The sequence below is a fragment of the Filicampus tigris genome, chromosome 22 (assembly GCF_054856515.1).
Source record: "Filicampus tigris isolate MCC_2025a chromosome 22, RoL_Ftig_1.0, whole genome shotgun sequence".
Classification (NCBI taxonomy): Eukaryota; Metazoa; Chordata; class Actinopteri; order Syngnathiformes; family Syngnathidae; genus Filicampus; species Filicampus tigris.
In genome coordinates, this window is record NC_141238.1 from 3752019 (window position 1) to 3765292 (window position 13274).

At 47.2% G+C, this 13274-nt stretch overlaps 1 protein-coding gene across 3 annotated transcripts in view; it reads right to left on the minus strand.

Moving 5' to 3' along the window:
• Nucleotides 1-13274, minus strand: part of grm8a (glutamate receptor, metabotropic 8a) — a 112132-nt gene that overhangs the window by 60641 nt on the left and 38217 nt on the right. For all 3 annotated transcript variants that reach the window (XM_086022973.1, XM_086022976.1, XM_086022975.1), the window contains exon 3: nt 2338-2554. In XM_086022973.1, the coding sequence (XP_085879099.1) occupies nt 2338-2554 (217 nt within the window). The remainder of the gene's footprint in view (nt 1-2337; nt 2555-13274) is intronic.

Sequence of the window (13274 nt, forward strand, 5' to 3'; positions counted from 1 at the left end):
TTTCTACCGTAAACACCTGCGGGATGAAAGAGCTTCTCAGCATATTTGTAAGAGAGAACTTCAGTAACCTTGGTATATAGGTTTAAATTTGTTTTTTTTGTCCAGTGACTGGCTGGCAACCAGTCCAGGATGCGCGCCGCCTCTCGCCCAGAGTTAACTGACCCACCACCACGAGGGGAAGACGGCCAGGAAGTGGATAGACGTACAGCCCTGCCAAATGTTTAAACTGGATCCGAGCCCGATTGAAACACTCAAGCTTCTGAAACTGCAGACAGACTGCAAATTGGTCGAATTGATGAACGCTTATTATGAGGAGTATTTTTTTTGGGGGGGGAGAAATTTCCAAAATGCTGAGAGGGATTCGCGGCTCATTTTACATCGTTATCAAATGCCACTTTAGACATCTGCCCGATTTCCTACCCAATTCTTCGTGAAATACAACTTTATGAAGTGACCATATGCCTCAACTTTTTCTTGTCCAAGCACCACATTGTTGGCCGTTCTCCGCTAGCCACTCTTGACATTTTCTCAGTTGCGTTCGCATGTGCGGAGTGTACACAAGTGACTGACTGCTGTCACAGCATGTTGCGCACGCGTAAACACACACGCACACACAGGAGCGCGCGCACACCCTCGGAGGGCAGGAGAGCAGTATCTGCTGACTCCTCTAACACACACACAGACACACACACACACGCCGATGCGACACCGCGGTAAACATGGATGTGCTGACTGCCGCAGCTCGCAGCCCCCGAGGCGAGCCGGCTCCAAACATGCACACACAGAGTAGTCGGAGATGGACGCTCACAGCCCTCGCGAAGAGCTCCCATTGAGAGGGAGGGAGGGAGGGAGGGAGGGAGAGAGTGAGAGGGGCGAGACGGCCTTCACGTCTTTAGGCCCGTCAGTCAGCCAACATTTGCCCAAAGTGATGTTTCCCAATAAGACAAGGACGCCGGGGCCCATTTCTGATCCGTCAATATCACTTGCCGCATTTCAGGGGCTGATGCGAGGCGGCGTGACGCTTTAAAAAAAAATAAATAAATAAATAAAAAAACGCAGCCTGGCGATTCCACTCGTGCCTCTTAAGGTGCCGCTCTCATTTACTCTCCTGCAATTTGCTCCCTCCCTGTCTCTCGCCACTCGTTCGCTTAACGCGGGAGTGATTGTGAATTGACTCTTAACACCGCACACTTCATTGGACCTATTCTCTGCTAAGCTGCTTTTAAATAGATGTGTGATCAAATATGACACAGCTGAACACACCGACATGGAGGGGGTGGGGGGGGGGGGGGACACTTCGATACAGATGGAAGTGGCCTAGATTGCCTTTGCTTACATCCGTGTCTATTTCAGGTTGTGAGGCTTCAAAATGAAAAGAGACATTTCAGCTCACGGAAGAATGCAACCACATGTTGGCTTTTCCCTTCATTTGTACTCACCTTTGAGACGCATCACCACAAACAAATACACATTTGACGTCAGCTCATTTTTGAAGCGCTATCACTTATGCGTGAAAACAGGCTTTTGTTTCGTCCTTAAAGACTCGCCCGGTAAAGTGAATTCTGAGATTTGTTCCTCATTATATTCTACACGTCTCAAGATGAATGCTGACAACAAAGACTGAGAACGACGGTAAGTGGTCATCGGAGCTTTAAATCGGTTTTCTTCATTTTTTTTCGCACCACGCTTTTGGCCGCCACATAAATGTCATTTCCCTCCGGATAGCCCGCTGACGTGGCCACATTAGAGCGCCACGTTGTCAGCCACGAGTGCATGCAGGCCACGCGGAGAAAGACGGAAATGCGAGAAGGATGGCGTAGCTGCTTTAGAGCGCCTTGTTGCCGTGACGACCGAGTGGGGCGTATTCCGGCCTATGGAGGTTTTACGATAGTTTAAATCGACAACTTCAAATGCATATCGATTAGGGCTGTACAATATATCGAAAAAAATACCGACATCGTGATATTGGCTCATGCAATATGCATATCGCAAAGACGTGCAATCGTTTTCTTATCTGAATTTGACCAATCAGACACAAACTTAAATGTGGATGGCCACCCAATGACAAATAATTTAAAAAAATAAATAAAAATCAGCTAATATTACATTGAGCTTGCTTATTTTGCTACATGAAAAAAAATTCTTTCATTAGACGATAAAAATCGTAACAATATCGATATCGCTAGATTGAACAACCATATCGCATATGTTTTTCAATATCGTGCAGCCCTAATTTCGATAGCACTGGTTTTTTTTTTTTTCGACAACCTTTTGAACACTTGATTATTTCGGTGGACCAGCCGCCAACACAAAAAGCCCATCCAACCGGCCACTTACCCGTTTCTCGCGAGATCTGCACAAACGCCTCCACGCCGCTCTCGCCGTAGTTGCCCTCGGAGGCCAGCGTGGACACGTAGTTCCACTCCATGGCCGTCACGATGTCCATCATGGCCTGCGCCTGGTAGGAGTCCGGCGGCACCACGCGGGAGAAGAAGTCGTAGCGGGTGTTGTCGCTCAGCTCGGGAGCCGTGGAGGCGTAGCTGATCTGAGGGATCTGGAGAGAGAGAGAGAGAGAGAGAGAGAGAGAGACAAAGAGAGAGAAACCAGGTGAGCAAAATCCGGTGCAATTTGGGAGGCCGGAATCATGCTAGCTTTTGAAGAGGGGGGTGGGGAGGGGCTTCCCACAGATGATTTGAAGGTCGGGTGGGAAGACGATACAACTTCATTTCACTTCTTATCACTGAAGGTGAGGATGGGAGTGCTGACTGGATCACACACACACACACACACGCGCAGGTATGTGTTAAAGGCCGTTAAAAGCGTGACAGGCAGATTGATTTTCCCACTGACGGAAGGGGGACATATCGAGGGGGGTGCACTGGCCGACACACGCACACGCCAAATAGACGTCTCATTTGCATTCATTGCAGAGTAAAGAGTTCGCCGGCAGTCTAAAGGCAAACATACATTGAAGTGTCAGCTGTCTGTCACACACACACACACACACACACTTCAGACGGTTCCAAAGTGCTGAGCACAGCCGAACTGGGATCAGGATGACGTTAAGCAATTAAAGTGTGTGTGTGTGTGTGTAACATTTCAAAGTGCCCATTACTCAATGTCTTGATTCCTTTTTAGTGTCATATGTGAAGCGCCTCGCCACTTTGCATCTGCACGTTGGCATTTTTTAAAGGTCGCCGATACCTCGCGTGTGACACGTTCCTCATTGGTGACCACGCCAACTTTTTTTAATTTATTTTTTTTTATGACCTGTACACAGGGCTTTTATTTTTTTTATTTTTTTATTTTTTCCCCCGGCCGTATTATCTCCGCCGTGAGCGACACAAATGCTGTTTGTTGGTGATTTTCTCCGCGCGAACCTTTTTGGTGACAGCGTATGCATAATTCATCAGGGCCACAGATGGCAAATCAACTGAAACTCCAAAACAATTGGTAAAACAATGCATGTGCGTTTGTGTATGTTAATGAGCATCGCCTGCGTTTCGCTTGTCCTCTCGCACTCTCTGCAAATAAACACGTATCCGTTTCAAAGAGGAAACAAAGGCGCGGTGGCGGGGCAATGGGAGATTTATCCGTTTACAAGCGCGACCGGGTGACCTGCGCAAACGCTCTACTTTGGTCTTTGGTTATTTTCGATTTCACCAAAGCACAGAGCTGTGGAGCTGTGCTCAATAGGCTGCGCTTTATTTCACAGTGACGACTACCTGTGGTGGAGATTCGCAAATGTAGTTGACAAAGAAATACCCTCGAATTTGCTAAAAAAAAAAAAAATAAATAAAAGTCGGTCCAACCAACCAGAGTGATTAAGACACATCCTATAAAATTCCAGCTGAATTTCGAAACACCAAACCCACAATGCTGAGTCAACAATGTGGCCTGAGATGGAAGCGGCTATCTCTTGCCTCCAACGTGAGCCGACTTGGGAGTTAGCGGCCAGCGAATTAATGGCTTGGTTTCACCCACACCGCCGGGGAAGGAGATTATACTTCCAATCCTCCCATAATTCCATTTGCTCTAATGAATGTGTGCGCGCGATAAAGGGAGAAAAAGGATGTCCGCGTTGCACTGCTTAAACGGGCTTTCAATTAGCTGCTGGAGACACTCCTTTGCATTGCACGCCTCTTGGATAATATTGTCATAAAAATGCTCACATTAGATTTCTTTGAGTCCAATTCAACACTGCATAACGATTAAAAAAAAAAAAAACATTTTAAAGTTGGTGTTGCGGCACCCCTCGCGAAATGTCAGCAAACCGCACTCTGCCTGCTTTGCGCCATCCGCGACCCTTCAGACTAAAGCGACCTTTTGAAATGCCTCTTTTGCCGGGCCCCGGTGAAATCGAGGAAATTTCAGGTCCAAACGTGCTCTTTTCAAAACGGAACCTCGCCGAATATCACGCGTCGTGACGAAGCGCGACCTTACAAAGCCGAGCCCGACTTTATCTCGGGCGATGATGATAACGCTGCGCGCATACCGACATGCGTGTGTGTGTGTGTTGCAATAATGGAGCTGTCGCGTGAGCATGAGCCTGATTGATCGCCTCGGTCTGGAGCTAATTAACCCGAGTGAATTGCACACGCGCGTGCGCTCACTTTATATTGAATACGCAGAGCGTCTTGACCAGGATAAACCACGCATAGCAGCATCAATGCTATCATTGAGCGTGTAAACAACGTAGAGGGAAATGTTGTCTAATTAGACGATAAAATATAAATGACACGCACAAAAAAAAAAACAACTAAGAAACTGTGATCGATAGCAGGACAGCCAGAGTCAAGCATCCGTTTTTTTTTTTAACTTGTTTTCACCTGCTGTGGCTTTTAATTGCTGCGAATGTGACTCGGCCAGTGGGCCGGCAAAGCCGGGTCGAAGGTCGGCGGGGGCAAAGCGTCCCCATGTGACTCGCTAAGACAAGTCCTGGCCAAGATTTTCAATTCACTTTTGGATTTCATCTCATGAAATAGCGCAGATGAATCTCCATCCGACTGCATATCAGACTATTTGAAGGTGCTAAAATCGAGTGACTCTGACGCCCCAAAAAAAAAAAAAAAAAAATGGATTGGGATGTCGAACGCACCATCGCAAATGTGTTAAAACCTCCGTTTTCAAAGGTGCTGCTGTAAATTTGCAGCTAAATCAAGACAACAGGCTGGCCAATACCGATCAATAGCGCACACAAGTCATTCCCATTGCTCCATATTTACTACCACATCCTTACAGTATTTCACAACCTCTTTACGCTACAACCAATAGTGTTGTTTACAGCTGCGGGTTTGAATCCAAAGAGAGGTGAAATTAAACCATGCGACTATATAACATATCGATTGCGAGCTCGGAACGCGCAGCGTTGACGTCGCACTTTCTCAATCCCTTTTGCGGCTTTTATTTGCCACTAAACAACAGTGGCGTTCCCTTTTTGTTCCGCTTGCTCGCGCACCGCACATCACGGGCCGCGCCGAGTGCAATCAAAAAGAAGGAAGCTACACAACGGCGTGAGAGGAAAGGGAAAGAAAAGAAGACAACAGCAAACTTTTAATGGGAGCCAAAAAGTAGAGAGACAAGCGAGACGTGAAGGGGAAGATGCAAGGCAAAGTGTCGAGGAAGCGCGCAAACAAAAGAAGGGAAAACAACTGAGGAGCAAACTATGAGAAGGACGGAATGAGGACGGTGTAGTGATTGCAAATACCAAAACGGAGGGAAGGGAACCGAAGATCGATTATGCAATTTAAGTCGAATCGTTTGCTTCCTGACACAACAAATGACCACGACTAATGCTAACTGCGCAGCTAGCATTGGGCTTGCTTGATGCTGCTAACATGGCCGCCCTCAACTTCTCAGAATGTTCCGAAAAAGGAGCTTTCAGGTTGACAGGCATCTTTATATTTTTACGTTAAAACGAGTCATATTTTTGAATAATATCTATCAGCGTATTCCTGATATCAGTGTGGCATTGGATGTGCTACTAGGCTCTGTGGGTAGCTAGCCACTGCTAGTTTGGCAACGCTGGCCATTCCACAGAGCTGTGATAGCAACTCATCTCCCGGGTCAATTTGAATTTCAAGAGGAACCTTATTTAAAGGCTGCACTTATCTGGAAACAATTTACGGCCCAGGTGATGAATCTGCACCTGCTGCCCAGGAAAAAAGGTCACGCCAGGGAAATGAAGGACAGTTTTTATCCGAACGCAGATCACATCGTTCTCTCGGATGTGTGTTTTGCGCGACCGAAAGATTTAAACGTCTCTCTTCCCCCCCCCCCCCCCCCCCCCCCAAAAAAAAAAATCGGGACATTCGAAATCATCCATCCATCAGATAAGGTTGAGAAGTGTAAATCCCACGCGCACGGGCGCACAGGAGGCCCACTTCTTGATCCAAGCCGGCCACCTGCCGCTTCTCCTCTTTTGTTTCTCCCAGCCGTGAAACAAAAGTGCTTCTTGACAGTGCTCCATTGTCGCTATATATATATATATATATATATATGTATGTGTGTGTGTGTGTGTGCGTGTGTGTGTGTGTGTTGTGTGGAGGCAAGCATGTGCTGGTTTTGCACTTGAAACCTGCCGCCGTCCACGCGTGACGGCGCCGCATCTGTCTGGTTGTCCTGGTGTGGTGATCGCAGCCACAAATGTCATGAATTCATGAGAAAAAAAAAAAAAAAAAAGAATCGAAATACTTGCACGGCTTTGCACGGCTTTGCAGATGGAAAATAGATTCTACACACAGGCAAGTGTCAGGAGAATTATTCATCTGCGCTCAGAGTCAGACGGTTATGGAGCCTCATTTATCACAAAGTAAGACTTATGCGAGATGAATTTGGACATATTCTAACGTAAGAAGCCCGGCTTATAATATCGAAACCTGGTCTTCCTTTCTACCAATTTGATGGGCACAACCAGCTATTCTTCCCTTCCTGGCCCCTACTTTAAGCGCCACGAGCCCACCAAACCGCAACATGATTTTTTTTGGACCATGCACACCATTTTGTCAACTGTCCTGCGCTGCTTCCAGTCGACATTTTCCATTTTCAGCTAGCAGACGTTGTCAGACAGTTTCTGAAGACATTTTCACTCATTAGGATGCCCCGCAAATGGGCAACAAGCGAGTCCTACCCAAAAAAAAAAAAAAAAAAAAGTCGACTTTGACTCAACACGTCGCAGTTTCTTTGGCCGCGGGTTGAGGGCTGCCCTTCATCCTCTAAAGGACGCGCGCACAGCTGGAGCTTTAAACCCACCAATTTGAGCGTTAGCACGGACCGCGATTGCTCTCTCTCTCTCTCGCTCGCTCGCTCGCTCGCTCGCCCTGGCCGCCTTCCGAAAAGGCCTCGATAAGATGAAACCCGGAGTGTAAATTGCGCTGCTGAGCCGTTCAGACTTAAGAGACCGCCACTGGGGGGCCTCACGGGAGCAGGAACGAGCCCACGCGTCACCTCACGCCTCCAACGCCGAAAGTGGAAAGCCAACGAAGGTTCAAAAATGCCGTGTGTCCGACGAAGCGGCGTGCTCACGGGCGCAAAGTTCTCCGTTCCCGACTCTCCCAGCGATGCCCTCAAAGAGGACAACGTGATGCGCGGCGTGCTCGATTACGTTTCTCAACAGTAGCTTGGCTTCATTAACGGGAGCAAGGCTCGCAACATGGCCGCCGGGGAGAGCGCCGTCAAGGCTGTCGGAGGGCCGCCTCGTTATCTGCGCCGGGCGCTCTCCGGGGAGGCGCTGCCGTTTTATTTTTAGGGAGGAATGCATGCGCCGGGAAGCCATTTCGTTGCCCGATGCGCCTCCCAATCCAGCTGCAAACCTCCTCGCGCACTATTTGAGTCACACGTTGACAAGTTCCTCCTTTTTTTTTTTTTTACCATCTGAGCTCGCGGCGCTGTTTATCGTGGACGAAGCTCCGTCTTGGTTTCGCAGCACATCCGTGTACCTTATAACCAGTGGCATAAGAGAGATTCAAGCGTTTATTGCATTTTAGCCGGCAGATAAAACCCGCTCTGGTGGGTTATAAACTTCATTGGGCATGAAGCTTTATGGACTGCTGAAAAATAACAAACTAATTACATTTATGTAAGTTAAGGCCACCTTGCGTCATTAGTGGGAAGCAAAGTAGACCTCCGCCAAGGCCAAATATTACACGTGGAAAGGAATCGAATTTATCGTGACGTCACAAATACAAGCAGTCCAAGAGACTTAAAAAAAAAAAAAAAAACAACAGAGGGAGACAGAAGGGGAAGCCTGACAGGTTAGACATACGGAGGCCCAATTTTCTTCTGTGTCACATGCTCAAAACAAAGGCGCTGATTGGACAAGGACGAGACCTGCGCTCTGCGATCGATTGCTCTTCCTCAAGCACCCGGCGGGTGTCTGTCAGGCAAACCCACTCTGCGTGGAGACGATTTGAATTTGTATTTGGAAAAACTCAACGTGAAAATACGCAGAACTGAATTTTCAATTCAGGTCGTAAAGTACATTTTTTTTTTTTTTTTTGTCCGACATGTTTCCGATCGATTGCGCGGCAACGCCGTTAACTTCAAAGTCCGGCTAAAGAGGCTTTGACGATTGGGAAGAGGTTCGGGGCCTGCTCGTGGAATGGCTCCACAATGCACACATAGCAGGCGGGCAAACTCACGCGTAGTTTTTGCGCGAGCGATCGAATGAATGGGGAAGACGGATGAACGAATTATGTCACGGGTGGCGGCGGTGAAAGATTTGACAAAAGACAAAAAAGGTGGGATGTGGAAGTGATGCGGTAATTGAGAGAGCTTGCGGGAGGACAAACGGGGAGATAAATGTCACCGAGAAGTAATACTCGGATGAAATGTGCAAAAAGAAGGAGGGGGGGGGGGGGGAACGGATGAGGGGACGGAAAAGACGCGTGAGTGGCGTCGCGCGATGTGACAAACGGGAGGACGGTTAAAAAAAAAAAATGGGCTTGTTTTGAAGAGAGCGCAGAAATTGCAACAATGCTGAGAGGCGGAATATGTTTCGGGCAATTCCGATACATCATCTGGACTTTGAGGCGACGCATTTTCTGCGTTCACCCCGTTTCGTCTCCTTGTTTGATTTTCCACGTTTTCGATTCTCCGGCACATCGGGCTCCGGTTTTCTCACCAGCGCAAAAGATCGTCGAGCTAAAAAGTGGGAGGAGGACGGCGCCGCCTCGTCTTTCTCTCTCTCTCTCTCTCTGCCCGAAAAACAAAACAGTCACGCGGATCGCTAAGGTCAACTCATTTGTGTGGATCCCGACGAGTATTTCATTAATAACCGCTGACATTTTCCCCCACAGCACATGAATGCCACTTTTGGCAATTATGATTCCGCCGTCATTCAGAGGAGAGTCAACCTGTAGCCAGCTGGTTTTTACACCAGACAACCTTTTCCCGAGACAATCCCTTTGTGCTCCAATGTAGCCGCTATTGTCGCTATAAAGCGGCCGCGGGCACGAATCGCCTCGTATTGCTAATTAAAAAGTCATCTGATGCTTCGCGGGAAATATTTGCTCGCCGCTAATCGAAAAACGCCCCGCGCATCAAACGTGACCTCGTCGTGCAACCTACCCCCCACCCCCCTCTTGCCTTTTCATCTCCACTCCCTTGTTCCCCCGCCATCGCTTCCTGCTTTTATGCCTGGCCCGGCTTATTTACACCTCTGTCCTCACATCCCTACGGGTGTCCTGTGCCGTCCTGTCCTCAGAGGCCCTCGCCAGCCGCCGTGATGAACTAAAGTGATATATTGCAAAAGCACAGCTGGGAAGTAGCCGTGTTGGAGGTGTTGATTGGCGTTCCAAACACAAATCTGTTGGGTAGGGCCCGATATTGGGCAGAATATTTCGTTTAATCGGCCGATTCATCGGAAACGACTTCCAACAATAAAGATCTAATTTACAGGCAGAAAATGTGATTGTTCTACAATACTTCGCCCCTTAGTGTTTAACTGTACAACAGAGAGAAAAAAACCGAATTGGCCGATTATTTGCCGATTTTTGGGGGCGAATGTTTGAATCTTTGTCTAATGTTTTAATGTGATTCAAAAAACATTGAAGTCAAAAAATGACCTCCCTCAACAAACTACATTCTAATATTTATTCTCTGAAGTTGTAATACTTTATTCTCTCCTCTTTTCACTTCTTAGCTGAACTGCTTCCATGACATGAGCACGGATGTTTGATTTATTTTTTTTATTTTTTTTTGTCCAATCAGATTTTGGCCTCTATGTGGTGTCAATCAAATATCAATCAAATCTGCCCTGGGCTGTAGTGCTGCCCGATGTAACTTCACCTATAGTAGCAATGGGATTGTTTCTTTCACTCATCCGAATTCAAATTCATCCTCAGAGGAGGCATCATCCGTCCTCCGATTGGTCGATTTGAGCAAATTGAGTCATCAGCATCCCCCGGCAACAGTTTCTACTTTTCCGGAGACCTTGCTACAAGTCTGCGCGAGAGCGATGTTGGTGTGGGCAGGGCGCATGCAATTTTCCAAAAGCTCCTCTGATGAAAAGATAAAACTCACGCGCGGCAGATTGGTAGTTGACACGCGGCTCGGGTCCCACGGCAATAAAGTAAAGGTCTCCGTGTCCGCATCATTCCAAATGAGGCCTCCACTCGACATGCTAAAAGTGGTGTCTGCCCCCCCACCACCCCCCACCACCCCACCGACGCCATTCGCACCAATTCTCACCTTCTCTCCTCCATTCGCATCTTCCTAACAATCACCCTTTCCTCTCACACATTTGGTGCGGGGCGCCGCGCTCTGTCGCCTCCTTCGCGGCGCTTTCTTTCCCCCTCCCGTGCGTGCGGCGGATGAAAAGGGGGGCGTCGCCTCAGAAGATCACATAGCCGGGAAATTGTTTTAACTGAAGAGGGGTGAAAACAACATTTCGCGTGCTCCCCTCCCGTCGCGCCGCTAACGATTCTCGCAACTTCTTGATAGCTGTCGACCTTCAAGTGACACCTTATCAAATGGGCGGGCGATCGCCTGAAGGAGCTGACAATGAAAGTCGGCGTGTAGAAGCACAATTGCAGGTGGTGCAGTGCCGTATGCAAGACGGTGAAGCCGCGCCGGATGAATACGTTTCGTATATCGGCCCATATCTCGGATCTCATTTTTCATCGCACGAAATCACATATCGGTAGCCATTCTCTTAGGTAAAGTAGCAATTGTTTGAACGTTTATTATTACCTTCACATCAATGCTAATTTGGGTAGCCTGCCGACGGTGCTTCTCATAATGTGTTAGCATTGAGCTAGCAGAGTTTTTGTTAGGCGAGATTAGGTGGTTTGATTGAACATTTTGACGATTAAATATACATCCTTTAATCCTCTCTCGTAAGTATCGGCTTTAAAGCAAACTTCAAACTGGGAGCGAGAAACAGGTTGAAGCAAGCATGCTCGGCCTCTTATTTAGAGAACTGTATGAGCCGCGGTCTTTTTTTTTTTTGTTGTACACAGTACACAAACTCAAAAGCAAGGGAGTTCATTCCGCAGTCAGCTTGTCAGTTGACTGAGTTCACTCTTGGGCTTTCAAATCTTTGTTAAAAAAAAAAAATAAAAAAAAAAAGAATCAGTCAGCTTTTAATGAGTGCTCTTAAGTGGCTCAAGTCTGGCACGTCAGCAAATTTGGAAGTCAGTCGGTCAAATAGGGCTGCGCACAAAGTTATACCTAACGAGGTAATCGTCTGGCAAGTGCCCATCCCGTGCTGAATGGAAGCGCATAAAACCGACGAGCGCATTGTCGGGACTGACACTAGCTCGGCTTTGGTTGAGAGGTTTGTCGAAAACGACCAGGAAAAAAAAAAAAACAGCTGGTTCACCGCTTGAAACTGATTCATCCATTTTTAATCGTGAGCAATATTTGCTGGATGTAACTTACAGGAAGTGCTGGCCAGCCGATGGACGGCTTTCGCCCCCTGTGCCGTGCTGAAAAAACATCAAGGGCGTCGTCGATTCATCGACTACCACACTTTCACCGCATATTTCACCTTAAGATTCAAGGAAGACAAACGCTTCCCCCTAACCGAGCGACGGCAAAAAACAAACAAAAATCTCCCGAAGCATCCCATAAGCCTCCGCTGCTGAGTCACCCCTCCCATCTCTCCCCGCCTCGCCTTAAGACACATGACTTTCGGACTTTTCTGTGATTTCTGTCACTCGGCCTCGGTCCAGCCGTCAGTCTTGCGAGGGACAATCATATGATGTCCGTCACGCTTTTTGACGCAGGGCCAGCCTCGTCTATCGGTCAATCCGTCTCTCTTCTGTTGGTGAAGCAAATGCGCTCGTCGGACTTTGCCCGGCAGTGGGAATGCATTCGCGGCCGTTTTTTTTGCGTTCGGGCGGCTAATCAAAAGATAATAGCGGCAGTTGGTAAGCACCGATATGAAGCATATTGCTTGCTTGGAGGACATCCAACACTGAGGCTGTATACATGAAAATGGACTTAACTGGTCCAGTGATAACTGTATGGGATTCCCCCCCCGAAGCAGCCATTTTGATAGACTATAACAAATAAGGACATTATTAGGGGTTTATACCATTGTAGTTTAAGAGAGGTAAGTGTAAAAGGTCTGCTGATTTACTTTTTTTATGATATTGTTTTAATACCCTTGTGGACATTTTACTCGCCACTTCACCCAATGCAAAACATTTATTTTTATATATATACATATATATATATATATATATATATTTAGTCTTTATGGTCCAATTATATTTGGTCATTAGAGAAAAACAATGGCCTTAACTTTAAGATTTTACACAGCATTATAATCCAGATTTTCATCAAATTGCGAATTAAGTCCTCCATTCGATTGTTATGCACAGTAGCGCCTTGTCTTACGAGTTTCATTCATTCACAACTTTGGGCAATGACATGAACGGAAACGCATCTGCTCATTGTGTAATGTGTTGGGGTTTTTTTTGAGAAGAAAAATAACACTGCGCGTGCATTTTATTTTGTATGAAAAAAAAAAAACCGTTTTGCTTTCACACTGATACAACCACGTTTCTGCCCTTTTGCCCCTTGAGGTTACATAAAGTCGTGTGTTTCCAAGTGACATGATCGCTCGTTGTGATGCACAACCAAGAGCTTTTCCAAAGAGACTGGAAAGGAATGAGAGGAGATGTTTAATTCATTGCCTTGTGTCATTAAATATACATGCAGACATTAAGGCAGGGATCAGTCTGACTTTGGCACGATGGATCTGCTGAGATGTGAAGGAGGCAAGGAAGGAACGCACGCACGCACGCACGCGCAGCCGTACTGTATCT